This window comes from Oncorhynchus mykiss, chromosome 11 (assembly GCF_057628025.1).
Source record: "Oncorhynchus mykiss isolate SJ-2025 chromosome 11, ASM5762802v1, whole genome shotgun sequence".
Classification (NCBI taxonomy): domain Eukaryota; kingdom Metazoa; phylum Chordata; class Actinopteri; order Salmoniformes; family Salmonidae; genus Oncorhynchus; species Oncorhynchus mykiss.
Window position 1 is genome coordinate 65,418,459 of NC_143032.1, and position 15,143 is coordinate 65,433,601.

At 41.5% G+C, this 15,143-nt stretch overlaps 1 protein-coding gene across 1 annotated transcript in view; it reads left to right on the plus strand.

The window, feature by feature from the left end:
• The window catches only part of LOC110536220 (5-hydroxytryptamine receptor 7-like), an 85,998-nt gene extending 79,029 nt beyond the window's left edge, over positions 1-6,969 (plus strand). The window contains exon 2 of the mRNA XM_021621855.3: positions 2,771-6,969. Coding sequence (XP_021477530.1) covers positions 2,771-3,509 — 739 coding nt within the window. The 3' untranslated portion in view covers positions 3,510-6,969. The remainder of the gene's footprint in view (positions 1-2,770) is intronic.
• The last annotated feature ends 8,174 nt before the right edge of the window (positions 6,970-15,143 follow it).

A 15,143-nucleotide genomic window follows, 5' to 3' on the forward strand; every position in this document is an offset into this window, starting at 1 on the left:
AGCATTATGGTCAGATTTGCTAAATGGAAGGTGAGGGTGAGCTTTGTATACGTCTCTGTGTGGAGTTTTATTTTTTTGAAATTTCACCTTTATTTAACCAGGTAGGCTATGTCATGATGTTGCCCTCTTTGGGTACATCGAGCACCATCCCCCGCTCTCTGCTCCTACAACCAGACTGCTGTGGTCAGAGAGAGGTCGTAAATTCCCGAGGAGAGGATCTCCTCATGGCCACACAGTAAAACGACAGAGTGAATTTTCACAGAGAAAAAAGGAATTTCTTGCACCTCACAGAACTTGAGGTTCGAACAACATTTATGTTCCAGAGAAGGTATAAAAGATCAGTGAAGAATCCAGCTACGAACTGGTCCGTTTGTTACATTGTGGTGAGGCTCATGGGAGACGGTGCGGCCACATTACCATAACACTGTTTATACTGTATAATAGCCTCAGATATGAGGTTTACATCTAATTGTTGTATAAGATGAATGAGTGAGGAAGATACAGTTTGTAAAATTGTGTAATGTGATTGTGGACTGTTTAATGAAGGAAACTCCAATTCCCTTTTGAGTTTAACTAAATCCGAGGACTGCCCATGAGCCCAGTTAGGGCCGGGCATCCCGGGACAGCCCTTTTCTGCAATTCCGAATAAAACCCCAACTTTGAGAAATTCTCAGTAGACCATGTTTTTCTCTATTACGAGTGTACAAAGGTTGCAGACCATTGCTGAATCTTTTAACCATAATACGTGGTTAAACTCTTAGACTATCGATACCGACAGAATAAGAACAAGTCTTTGATATTAATTACTAGTCTGCAGCTAGGAATCATTGAACGCGAAGAACGACAATCGCCGAAACATCCATTCTACAACAACATGAATGAATGTCGCTCTGAACTATCCCCTCTAACCACGACAGAAAGTGAGAGAGAGCGAGACGGACAATTCTACAAAAGGAACAAACTTTTCAACAGTGATCAAGACGACACACTGAGCGTAAATATATTGATTGATTGCAATTGTTCCCGAATGAGTGAGCGTTCATGTGCAAAGGATTAGTATTTCAATTGCTACAATTATCAAATCTGTAGTGACTTCTCAGGTGAACCCTACTCCCCCTTTTGTCTAACAAGCCGCCATGCCGGTTTAGCCCACTAGGGCACATTCTCCTATCATTTCTTGTAACCATATTTACTTTGTTTGTTTGTGTGTGCACTTCTGTGATTGTTAGTTAATAAATACATGATTTAAGACAATTGATGTATGGATGACTCATAGTGAAGACTGGGTTCGTGCAGATGACAAACAATTCACGTTTGGAATGAGACTAACGTGAGGTAAAGTAAATAATTAATTAATCGGAAGACTATTGATCAGATGTGAAAATATCTGAAAGGTTATATTAGGAAATTATAACTTTGTAATCTGAATATTTTCCTCTGTGCCCGACTTCCTAGTTAATTACAGTTACATGATTAATCAGTTTGATCAGTTCGCGTAATACTAATTACAGAGAATCTTTGATAAAAACTATACGTCTTCAGTTTAATGATAGTAAAGACACGACAGCTAGTTGAGAACAAGTTCTCATTTTCAACTGCGACCTGGCCAAGATAAAGCAAAGCAGTGTGACACAGACAACAACACAGGGAGTAAACAATAAACAAGCCAATAACTCAAACAAGTCAATGACACAGTAGAGAAAAGAAGTAAAGGTGGTCCAGAGTTTTTTCCCTCTGGTTGCACATTTAAAATGCTGCTAGAAATTTGGTAAGACAGATTTAAGTTTCCCTGCATTAAAGTCCCCGGCTACTAGGAGCGCCGTCTCTGGGTGAGCGTTTCCCTGTTTGCTTATGGCAGAATACAGCTCATTCAATGCTTTCTTAGTGCCAGCATCAGTCTGTGGTGGTAAGTAGACATCTATGAAAAATGCAGATGAAAACTCTCTAGGTAGTTAGTGTGGTCTAGAGCTTATCATGAGATACTCTACCTCAGGCGAGCAAAACCTTGAGACTTCCTTAGATATCGTGCACCAGCTGTTATTTACAAAAATACATAGTCCGCCACCACTTGCCTTACCAGATGCCCCTGTTCTATCCTGCTGATACAGCGTTTAACCAGCCAGCTGAATGTTGATAATGTTGTCGTTCAGCCACGACCCCGTGAAGCATAAGATATTACAGTTTTGAATGTCCCGTTGGTAATTTAATCTTCCAAAGATTGCTGTGTGCTAGCAGAAGGGAAGGAAATGGGGGTTTATTCGATTGACTACAAATTCTCAGAAGGTAGCCCACCCTATGGCCCCTTTTTCTCCACCTTCTCTTCACGCAAATGACGGGGATCTGGGCCTGTTTCCGGGAAAGTGATATATCATTCATGTCGAACTTGTTAAATTAAAAAAGGATTCTGCCAGTCCGTGGTGAGTAATCGAAGTTCTGATGTCAAGAAGTTATTTTCGGTCAAAAGAGACAGTAGCAGCAACATGATGTACAAAATAAGTTAATAAGTTACTAACAACGCAAAGAAACAAACAAAAAAACTCAATTGGTTAGGAATACGTAAAACATCAGCCTTGTTCTCCGGCGCCATCTTTACATTGGAGTAGATGGTGTAGCCAAAGTCCTGGCTGATGAGGCACACACCGCCCGTTTGGACATTCTTGACCCAGCCGCAGAAGGGGGGCATGTAGCCTTGTATGTTTATCCTGCTTGCATTTCCATATGGGATAATAAAATTTACCTTGCTAAATTATTTTTGTTTCTTCTCTCTCAGGTATCTGGGAATCACCCGGCCCCTCACATACCCAGCCAGGCAGAACGGTCAGCTGATGGCCAAGATGATCCTGGGGGTGTGGTTGGTGTCCGCCTCCATCACCCTGCCCCCCTTCTGTGGCTGGGCCAAGAATGTCCACACGGGCGGCGTGTGCCTCATCAGCCAGGACTTTGGCTACACCATCTACTCCACGGCAGTGGCCTTCTACATCCCCATGCTTGTCATGCTCTTTATGTACTACAAGATCTTCAGGGCCGCCCGCAAGAGTGGTCTGAAGCACCGCTTCACCGACTTTGCCCGGCGGGAGCGGCTGGAGACAGTGGCCAGTGAGGCGCTGAGGATGCAGGGCCTGAAGCCGCAAGGTGTGGCCGAGGAGTGTGCGGCGCTATCCCGTCTGCTGTCCCGTGAGCGCCGCAACATCTCCATCTTCAAAAGGGAGCAGAAGGCAGCCACCACGCTGGGGGTGATCGTCGGTGTGTTCTCTGTCTGCTGGCTGCCCTTCTTCATCCTGTCCACAGCTAGGCCCTTCATCTGCGGGGTGGAGTGCAGCTGCGTGCCCATCTGGCTGGAAAGGTTCCTCCTCTGGCTGGGTTATGCCAACTCCCTCATGAACCCCTTCATCTATGCCTTCTTCAACCGGGATCTGCGCTCCACATACAAGGACCTGCTACGATGCCGCTACCGCAACATCAACCGACGCCTGTCCGCCGTGGGCGTGCATGAGGCCCTCAAGGTGTAGGAGGAAGGGGACAAGGATGAGGAGGAGGAGAGTTTGGGGCCCCAGAATCGTCCAAGGATTTTTAAATGCCGTCCTTATTGCAAAAACTACTGGGAAGTGCAGTTTCTGTGGTTGTATAATGGAAGCTTAGAGGGATGACCTGTGCCCTGGCAGTAGTATTGTAGATAAAGACAGATAAAGACAGAGGCTGACTGTTACTTCCTCTGTAACCCACTGCAGAGGCACAGAGATAAGGCCATTCCTTAGGTCTGTGTCTGTGTGACTCGCTCAGTCATTCTATTTTGGGACCCAAAACCATGGACCGTATTTGACGGGCTATTCAAGTTGACACTGGCTTTGTGCATATGCTACACAGTCCTGACTTCATATTCATGTCTGGTGGATGGTGCATTGACTGGGGAAATGACATGCGGACCTAGGCGATAATTCTGGGTCATTCAAAGCATGGGCTGCGAATAGATTTCTGCATGATGATATTTGCCAAATTGATGCTTGAGCAAGTGGGTGCCAGTGGCTATTGATTTAAACCAATGAAGGTCACGGAATCGGTATCTACATAACTGTTTCCAGTTCATCTTGTCTGTGGTACAGTAGGTGATGATGGTGAACAATTGAAAGTGGTCTGTATAGGTATATGTGAATCTATTACTTTGTGGAGGCAGTAAAGTGTTTTCTGTTTACCAACAAAAACACTGCAGAACAGAGGGGTATACTACAAAGCAGGATCAAGGAGCCTGAATATTCTGAAAATGTTGAACGTTTTCAGAAAGATTATCTTGAAATTGACATTGTCTCATTGACTCAACAACCAAAAACACATACATGTATCTATGTTTAGCTTTTTTAATGAACCATAATATCATCTGTTATTTGTAGTTGTTTATCAAAGTTAGCTGGCTAACTCACTGAATCTGCTTTGTAGTATACACCTCAGAAGGCACCTTTGCGTTGTCATTTTATTTCCAGACATGCCTTTGCCTGTCAGTTTCTCTATTCAATCATTGAATAGAATACATTGATCTCTGCTGGCCAACATCACTTAGCTATTAAAGAGTTAACTACAAAGTCAACCCAAGGGACACACACAGATCCAAGGGACACACACACACAGACACAAGGGACACACACACACACAGACGCAAGGGACACACACACACAGACGCAAGGGACACACGCACACAGACGCAAGGGACACACACACACACAGACCCAAGGGGGACACACACACAGACCCAAGGGACACACACACACAGACCCAAGGGACACACACACACAGACCCAAGGGACACACACACAGACCCAAGGGACACACACAGAGACCCAAGGGACACACACAGAGACCCAAGGGACACACACACAGTACATGGCCAAGATAGTATATTACTTTTGAATATAAATCGTAATGCAAATGAAAGCCAACAAACAAAATCGTTCAATGTTACCACAAAGCACCTGAGGGTAGCAAATATGACAAGCCTGTGATTTGAAGTGATTTAATGGGTAAGAGAAAAAAGAGATGGTACAACAAGTAGGCCTAATGGTTAGCGCCTGAGAATGTACTGTAACTAGAAACATATTATCTCTGAGAATGTACTGTAACTAGAAACATATTATCTCTGAGAAATGCCCATTTACAAAATCCACAGGAACCCTCACTATTTCAGAAAACAAAACTCTTCATTTGGCATTCATTGTTCAGTGGAGTCTGCATTGAAACTTGCAGCAGAATGTTGTGCATAGTAAATCTGACATACAGTACATACAGTGCCTTGCGAAAGTATTCGGCCCCCTTGAACTTTGCGACCTTTTGCCACATTTCAGGCTTCAAACATAAAGATATAAAACTGTATTTTTTGTGAAGAATCAACAACAAGTGGGACACAATCATGAAGTGGAACGACATTTATTGGATATTTCAAACTTTTTTAACAAATCAAAAACTGAAAAATTGGGCGTGCAAAATTATTCAGCCCCTTTACTTTCAGTGCAGCAAACTCTCTCCAGAAGTTCCGTGAGGATCTCTGAATGATCCAATGTTGACCTAAATGACTAATGATGATAAATACAATCCACCTTTTTTATATCTTAATGTTTGAAGCCTGAAATGTGGCAAAAGGTCGCAAAGTTCAAGGGGGCCGAATACTTTCGCAAGGCACTGTATGTAGGATCTTAAAACCTTTTACTGCAGTGGACTAAAACAGGGTCACACAGAGTGTTTCTTGGTAGTCTTAAACAAATCTACTTTGAAACAAAAGTATACACCTCACACACATGGTTATGGGCTTAAAAAAGAAGATACCTGTACCCTGTCAGATATAGATCATGTTTTAAATGTACACTTTATATACATCACAGAAGACTGAAATATAACAAAAGCTTTGACATAGAAACACACGTCGGTTTAAAAAAAATGATGTTTCTTAATTATGAAATTATGAAAACTATTAATAACATTCCACCCATGAGGCAACAAGGTCATTTGACTGCAGGAAAGGGCTACTTTGATCACCCTGTTGCATGAGAGCTTTCCTGCAATGCAGGACATTTAAAACTTGTAGTGTATTTGAGGTTTAAATAGGCTTCTGGAGTTTGTAATTTCCAGACTTGGTTTCCCCTTACGAAAAGTATATCAACCCCTAAAAAAATGTAATTCATTATAATCCACATAATAATTCACATTTCCTGTTGCTGGATTATTTTCTTGCTGTAGCAAACTGGCTGAAATTAAGATCCTACATCTGTAGTTCAGCAGCACAGTGGTTTAAACTACGTCACCCAAGCATACTTAAGCACATAAGGGTAAAACATGTAGAAGTGATCTTAAACTATGGAGCTCTATGGGGATGTTTTTGCTGAGTTGAGTTTTTACCACATACACAAACAGTTAGAGTTGGCTGCTCGAAACAGACTGATTTTCCCTACCGTTATGATTGTTTTGTAACAAAAGCTGATCAAACTATTCAACATGACCATTATGGAAAAGGCACTAATTATGCTGATGAGGTTCACCCAACAAGGAATAAGTCCACCCATCAACGTCTTCATCTCTAACACCTGAAGCATCAGGTATTGCTACTTCTGCTGTCCCTACTCCATAGCAGGATGTGGTCAAACTTCTAGGAACTCTGCCTCAACTTCGGTTGATCACAACAGCTGCTCTGTTCTGTTGACATTCTCTGTATTGATCTGTGTAAAACGTAATCATTGAAGCAGCGTGTGCTTTCTCTACCTCGATTTTTGTAAAGTACTTGTTCATTATTATTGCAAACAGATATCTATTCCTGGCTTGCACTATATTTTGTCATATGATTCCATGTTATTTAAAGTGTCTAGTGTCGACAAAATTCATTCACATACCGTCTACAACTGCTTTGCCGACATTATTCTCTCAAATTTACCTGGAGAAATGAAAGCATATTTATTTCATCACTTTGTAAATAAAGCAGCACTTGGTTTAAAATCTCACAGTGGTTTCTTCCAGTATGCACATATATTCCCCAGCCACTCAGACATTCATATGGTCATGAACTATTTAATACCCACAGATGTTAGATCTCTGCCAGCTGTTTCACACTTAAAACATGCCCTGTCATATTGCACTTTGAAACAAGAAACCGTCAAGAGGCCTTTAAAAGGCTCCTTCATTGTTACATAAAAGATCTCCTCACTAAAGAGCAAAACCTAAATAATGCAAAATATATCAACAAAGCTGGCTAGATTTATAGACCTTTCATAGAGGGAATCAGGATAGACCTTAAGGCATTGTATACTGTAGGTCTAGTCCTGAAACATTCATACATTTTCAGATGAACTCAAAACAATCCAAAAAGATTTGCTTCTGAAACATGACCGAGGTGTCTGGAGGAGTGAATGAGGACAGTGACCCAAAAACTCCTCATTATTATCAACCTGCTCCCAGCTAAATATTTTATTCAGCATTAGTTTGGCAGCTGTCTGCTTCATATCCCGAGAGTCATATGTAAGCGATAATCAACAAGGGGCTATGTGTTCTATGGAAAATAATGAACGATTTGGGAAAGGGGAATACCTAGTCAGTTGTACAACTGTATGCATTCCACTGAAATGTGTTTACTGCATTTAATCGAACGAGCTAGTGGAGTCTATTCTAGAGAGAGAGAATGGTTTTGTAATGTTACTCGTAATGTTCCCCAAATGTTTGAGTGGCCAGTTTTCCATTAGTTAGGGGAATATTCTATCTATGTTAGCAAAAAACATACTGAGAACCTTTTTAGCATGTTTTGGTGTTAAAGTTAAGAACATTCCCTTTAATGTCAATCAGAACTTACATTGCCTTCAGAAAGTATTCACAGCCCTTGACTTTTTCCACATTTTGTTAAAATCAAATCAAATGGTATTGTTCATATACACATGTTTAGCAGATGTTATTGTGGGTGTAGATACATGCTTGTGTTTCTAGCTCCAACAGTGCAGTAATATATTAACAATTCACAACAATACACACAAAACCTAAAAGTAATAGAATGGAATTAAGAAATATATAAATATTAGGATAAACAATGTCGGAGTGGCATATACTAAAATATGGTAGAATAGCAAAAATATGTAAACATTATTAAAGTGACTAGTGTTCCATTATTAAAGAGGCCAGTGATTTCAAGTCTATGAATATAGGGCAGCAGCCTCTGTGCAGGGTTACATAACCGGGTGGAAGCTGCCTAGTGATGGCTATTTAACAGTCTGATGGCCTTAAGATAGAAGCTGTTTTTCAGTCTCTCGGTCCCAGCTTTGATGCAGCTGTACTGACCTTGCCTTCTGGATGATAGCGGAGTGAACAGGCAGTGGCTCGGGTGGTTGTTGTCCTTGACATTGGGTGTAGTAGGTATCCTGGAGGGCAGGTAATTTGCCCGCAGTGATGCGTTGGGCAGACTGTACCCTCACCTCCTCCCTTTAGGCTGTCTCGTCATTGTTGTTAATCAGGCCTACCACTGTTCTGGCGTCTGCAAACTTGATGATTGAATTGGCGGCGTGCGTGACCACGCAGTCGTGGGTGAACAGGAAGTACAGGAGGGGGCTGAGCACACACCCTTGTGGGGCCCCTGTGTTGAGGATCAGCGAAGTGGAGGTGTTGTTTCCTACTTTCACCACCTGGTAGCGGCACGCCAGGAAGTCCAGGACCCAGTTGCACAGGGCTTGATGAGCTTGGATGGTACTATGGTGTTGAATGTTGAGCTATGGTCAATGAACAGCGTTCTTACATAGGTATTCCTCTTGTCCACATGGGATAGGGCAGTGTGCAGTGCGATGTTGATTGCGTCGTCTGTTGGTCTATTGGGGCAGTAAGCAAATTGAAGTGGGTCTAGGGTGATCCTTAACTAGCCTCTCAAAGCACTTCATGATGACAGAAGTGAGTGCTACGGGGCAATAGTTATTTAGTTCAGTTTCCCTTGCTTTCTTTGGTTCAGGAACAATGGTGGATATATTTAGGCAAGTGGGGACAGCAGACTGGGATTGGGAGAGATTGAATATGTCTGTAAACACTCCAGCCAGCTGGTCTGCGCATGATCTGAGGACGCGTCTAGAGATGCCGTCTGGGCCGGCAGCCTTGCAGGGGTTAACACGCTTAAATGTCTTACTGACGTCGGTCATGTAGAAGGCGAGCCCACAGTCCTTGGTAGAGGGCAGCGTCAGTAGCACTGTGTTATCCTCAAAGCGGGTGAAGAAGGTTTTTAGGTTGTGTTACAAAGTGGGATTTAAATGGATCTCACTGTCATTTTTTGTTAACGATCTACGCAAAATACTCTGTAATGTTAAAGCGTAAAAAAAATTCTAACAAAAAAACTAACAAAAAATATATATAAAAAATAAAACACCAATATATCTTGTTTAGGTAAGTATTTAACCCCCTGAGTCAATGCATGTTAGAATCACCTTTGCCAGCGATTACAGCTTTGCAATGTAAAAAAAAAGAAGGTGTGTGTCCTAACATTTGACTGGTACTGAAAGTTTAACTGTTCACAATGTAATCAAATGAAAGAAATTAAAGAAACATAATGTTTAGCAGGCACTAGTTTGCATCAAGGGTCGGAACCGCTATTTTAAAAGCATGGGAACCAGTTGAAAAAGTTATTTCACATTCCGGCCACTTATTTTCAAGTCCCACAAAAAACGCAACAAAGCACCGATACAAAGCTCTCCCTCTGCCACTCAGAAACTCATTCCAGCATCTGCCTGCCAGCTGGAAATCTTTGCCAGTGGGTGTGTGTGTGTAGGCATAGGTTACTGTAGCCTACTGACGACGTTACAAGAAAAAATCAGAAATTAGGGAGAGATGTTTTATTAGAGAAGAATTGATCGACTTTTCCAATGCTACATTCAACAAAAAAATAAATGCAGAATGCAACAATTTCAAAGATTTTACTGAGTAACAGTTCATATAAGGAAATCAGTAAATTGAAATAAATCCATTAGGCCCTAATCTATGTACTTCATATGACTGGGAATACAAAAAAAAGTATGGGCGTGGATCAGAAAACCAGTCAGGTCAGGACCCTGTCAAGGACGACGAGCACACAGATGTGCTTCCCTGAGACTGTTTCTGACAGTTTGTGCAGAAATTCTTCAGTTGTGCAAACCCACAGTTTCATCAGCTGTCCAGTTGGTTGTTTCTTAGACGTTCCCTGAGGTGAAGAAGCCAGATGTGGAGATCCTGGGCTGGAGTGGTTACACGTGGTCTGCGGTTGTAATGCCGGTTGGACATACTGCCAAATTCTCTAAAACGATCTTGAAGGCAGCTTATGGTGGATAAATGAACATTAAATGATCTGGCAACAGTTCTACAGTCCTGCAGTCAGTATGCCAATGGCACACTCTGTGGCATTGTGTTGTGTGACAAAACTGCACATTTTAAAGTGGCCTTTTATTGTCCCCAGCTCAAGGTGCACCTGTGTAATGATCATGCTGTTCGTTTCTTGATAGGCCATAAATGACAGGTGGATTGGTTGTGTTTATATTTTTATTCAGTGTAGTTAAGGACACGATAGTTATCACGTTTCACAATGGATTTACTAACAACAAAAAGGTAAGATGTGTTTTTAATTGTAGTGCTGCTCGGCACACACAGGCTTGTTAGCTTGCTGTTTGTGCTGGTCCAACGTTAAACCAACTCAGAAGTTCAAAGCCATTAAAAGTTTCTCAAAACAAAATGCCCAGCGCTTCTAGGCAAGCTTCATCCAACCTCTCTCGCTTTCTCCTTACCCTCAAAATTTCAGTTGCATCTCACGCCCTAGACTTGTGAGTGTTTATGTTTGTCTTTCATTATGATTAAACCATGCTGTTTTGGCAAAATAGAATTAGCTGTTAACAAATTTCCAATACAGATTAAATCGCTTCTCGCTCCACAGCGAGCTGCTCTATCCCCACTGATTGGTGGATAAGTAATTTAAGTAATTTAATGTCAATGTCAGGTTTAAAAAGGAACAGAAAGGTTCGAACGGGTTCATAACTTTATTTTGGTGGTCAGAACAGTGGAACGGAACGAAAATAATGGTTTGTTCAGAAGAAAATTAATATAAAATAATTTTGGTTTCAATCCTTGATTTGCATTTCATGCCTCATCCACGGCCAGAAGGAGGGTGGTACGCTCATGGGGATGGCAATCATACAACTTCCACCTGTATTGTAGTCGTGTATTGTATTTGACATTATTGTACCTATGTACAGTATTGTAGTCAGGGACGCAAATTTCGTTTTATCATTGGAATGTGATATAAAACGAGGCAACGGTGTGCTTTTTGGAGTGTTCATCCAACTGGATTAAAAATGTATACAGTACCAGTCAAAAGTTTGGACACACCTACTCATTCCAGGGTTTTTCTTTATTTTTACTATTTTCTACATTGTAGAATATTAGCGAAGACATCACAACAATGAAATAACACATATGGAATCATGTGGTAACCAAAAAAGTGTAATAGGTTTAGAGGCAGAGAATCCCAGTGGAAAGAGGGGAACCGGCCAGGCAGAGACAGCAAGGGTGGTTCATTGCTCCAGAGCCTTTCCGTTCACCTTCACACTCCTGGGCCAGACTACACTCAATCATATGACCCACTGAAGAGATGAGTCTTCAGTAAAGACTTAAAGGTTGAGACCGAGTTTGCGTCTCTCACATGGGTAGGCAGACCATTCCATAAAAATGGAGCACTATAGGAGCAAGCCCTGCCTCCAGCTGTTTGCTTAGAAATTTTAGGGACAATTAGGAGTCCTGCGTCTTGTGACCGTAGTGTACGTGTAGGTATGTACGGCAGGACCAAATCAGAGAGATAGGTAGGAGCAAGCCCATGTAATGCTTTGTAGGTTAGCAGTAAAACCTTGAAATCAGCCCTTGCCTTGACAGGAAGCCAGTGTAGGGAGGCTAGCACTGGAGTAATATTATCAAATATTTTGGTTCTCATCAGGATTCTAGCAGCCGTATTTAGCACTAACTGAAGTTTATTTAGTGCTTTATCCGGGTAGCCGGAAAGTAGAGCATTGCAGTAGTCTAACCTAGAAGTAACAAAAGCATGGATACATTTTTATGCATCATTTTTGGACAGAAGGTTTCTGATTTTTGCAATGTTATGTAGATGGAAAACAGCTGTCCTTGAAACAGTCTTGAGATGTTCGTCAAAAGAGAGATCAGGGTCCAAAGTAACGCCGAGGTCCTTCACAGTTTTATTTGAGACGACTGTACAACCATTAAGATTAAGTGCCCAACTGCACTGCCCCCAACCGCAGGGCTCTCTACAGGGTGGTGCTGTTTGCACAACGCATCACTGGGGGAAAACTACCTGCCCTATGTCATAATGTCATAATTACTGTGTAAGTCTATGGAAGGGGGTGAGAACCAAGACCCTCCTAGGTTTTATATTGAAGTCAATGTACCAAGAGGAGGACGGAAGCTAGCTGTCCTCTGGATACACCATGGTGCTACCCTACAGAGTGCCGTTGAGGCTACTGTAGACCTTCATTGCAAAACTGTGTGTTTCAATCAATTATTTGGTGACGTGAATATATTTAGTATAGTTTAGTATAGTTCAATGTTTTACCATTTTTTTTAAATGAAATTCACTAAGGAGGGTGGTCCTCCCCTTCCTCCTCTGAGGAGCCTCCACTGAGGCCTTCCAACCCTAACCCTAACGCGGTACATCCAAGATGGCAACATGTGAAGTCGTTTGTCTGTGACTAGTAGTTTTTAACCTAATAACCTATTAATTTATGGTGAAGAAAATCTACAATTTCCTTGTTGTGTAGTGAAAACTATTTTGTTTTGCTGTTTTGCTGTTTTGCTCCCTCAACTCAGATTTATTTTCTTCGCTATTTACGCTATTTACACTAATTTACTTGAAGTTTACCAAAGCTACCCTCTCTCTGGCTGGCCTGGGTTCTATCCTCAGCTTTCCCTCCGCAGACACTCTGCGGAGTGTCTCATCCAGTGTCTCATCCAAACTGCTCCTTTTCGCTCTCCGCCTGGCTCACAGAGGCAGCACAACAATCCCCAACCTATTCTCTCAATCGACCTCCACACCCAATACTCACACTTGCACACACTCACATACAGACTCATACATACACAGAGTCCCTCTCTCTCCTTACTTTTCCTTGGCCTCTATTTCTTACATCTCTCTGAAAAATGACAATTTTCGTGGTATTGCTTTGTGCACTGACTTTACTGAACTCTGGACAAAACAAACATTGTCGCTGGGTGAGTACATCTGACAATGTGCTCTCCCGTCCATTAGACATATTGTCTGCGGGAACTCTCTCTTTTTCACTCGGTCCACTCGTCCAAGTGCCGATGCATTTGTGGCATGATGTGAACAGTACGAACTTGTGTCACTACCAAAGTCTAATCGTTTTAAATGACTGTTTTTTTATTGTCTGGAAACTCACTTCTAGAATTCGCTTGCAGTAGGTCTCTTAAAGAAGAGAAGTCATGCAAGGTTATTAAACAGAGGTGCCTAGTTATTCTTATTTTGTTGATATCAGGTAACGTGCAACCTAACCCTGGCCCTGATATGCAATGTCTCCAAACCCCCTCTGATTTTAAATGTAGATCTAGTGTAGGTATATTTTATTTAAATGTACGCAGCCTGTTGTCAAAAATTGATGGGGTTATGATTTGGGCTTAATCAACTGATGCTGATGTAATTGTGTTTTCTGAAACCTGGCTCAGCAAGTATGTTCTTGATAAGGATATTTGTATAAATGGTTACAATGTTTATCGCACTGATCGAGTTAAGAAAGGTGGGGATGTGGCTATATACAGTACACTATGTAACGACTAAATCCCTTGTAAGTGTGGCAAAGTCTGAAACTATTTGTAAACAGTTGGAATTTCTTGCTTTGAATTTTGAGGTTTCTAAGGGTCTCTCTATAACTGTGATTGGCTGTTATAGACCCCCCTCTGTTCTCTGTGATGCATGTTCTTCTCTAATGCACCTTATGTCTAAACTTCTTTACAGTGAAATTATCTTGATTGGCGATCTCAACTGGTGTTGGTTAAAGCCGGTGTCTGATGATTTTAAAATGTATTGTAATTCTATGTACATGTATATTACCCAGTTGATTAACTCACCCACCCTCCCAAATCTCAAATGTCCAGAGAAATCTACCCTGATTGATTTGATATTGACAAATGTTCCACATAAATATTCTGCGGTTGGTGTTTTTTTAAATGATTTAAGTGACCATTGTGCTGTTGTTGTTGTTAGAATTACTAAGGTTCCTAAGACAAACCTATGCTTTATTTTATTTTGACTGGAGCAAGATTGAGTTTATTCCTGATGTGGAAACTGCCCGGAAATTCTTTCATTATGTTTTTTTCCAAATAGTAAACAAACATGCTCCATTCAGCAGGTTCAGGGTTAAAGGGCGGGATAATCCATGGTTTTCTTCTGAGCTGTCTTGTATTATTCACGACCGTAATCTAGCCTGGGCTAAAGCAAGGAAATCATGTTCTGATGCTGATTGGCTTATTTTTAGGCAGTTACGAAACAAGTGTTATTTTCTTCTCAGGAAGGCCAAGTCTGAATATTTTATGTCTGTTACCACTGATAACTTGAATGACCCTAGAACGTTTTGGAAGGCTATTACTGTACGTCTATGTCTGGTAACAGTCATGTTAATGAATTACCGTCATATGTATTGAAGGACATTATTGCTGTATATGACAACACTGAAATGCTGAATTTTCACTGAGCACTTTGTATCATCTGGTAGGCTGTGTTGATTCAGTATCCTCTGTCTCTGTACAACCCTGTGTGGATGAACCAGTGAGAGCTGGTCAAACTTTTAGATTTTTGCCATTCTCTGTGCAGGAGGTACATAAAGCCCTGAAATACTAGATCAGAGAAACCCTGCAGGTCCTGATCATCTTGAGCTTTTTAAAACCCGGCAGCTGATTTCATAGCTGAACCGCTTACATATCTGTTCAATCTAAACCTGGAATGTAAATTAAATTCCAAAGATCTGGAAATCAGCACTTGTCCTACCACTTTTAAAGGGGGGAGGGTCCAACTCTTTTAAATAATTATAGGCCAATTTCAAAGCTGTCACCCCTGGTGAAAATACTTGAAACCCTTGTTAGTGAACAGCTAAAAGCGTTTTTACATACTA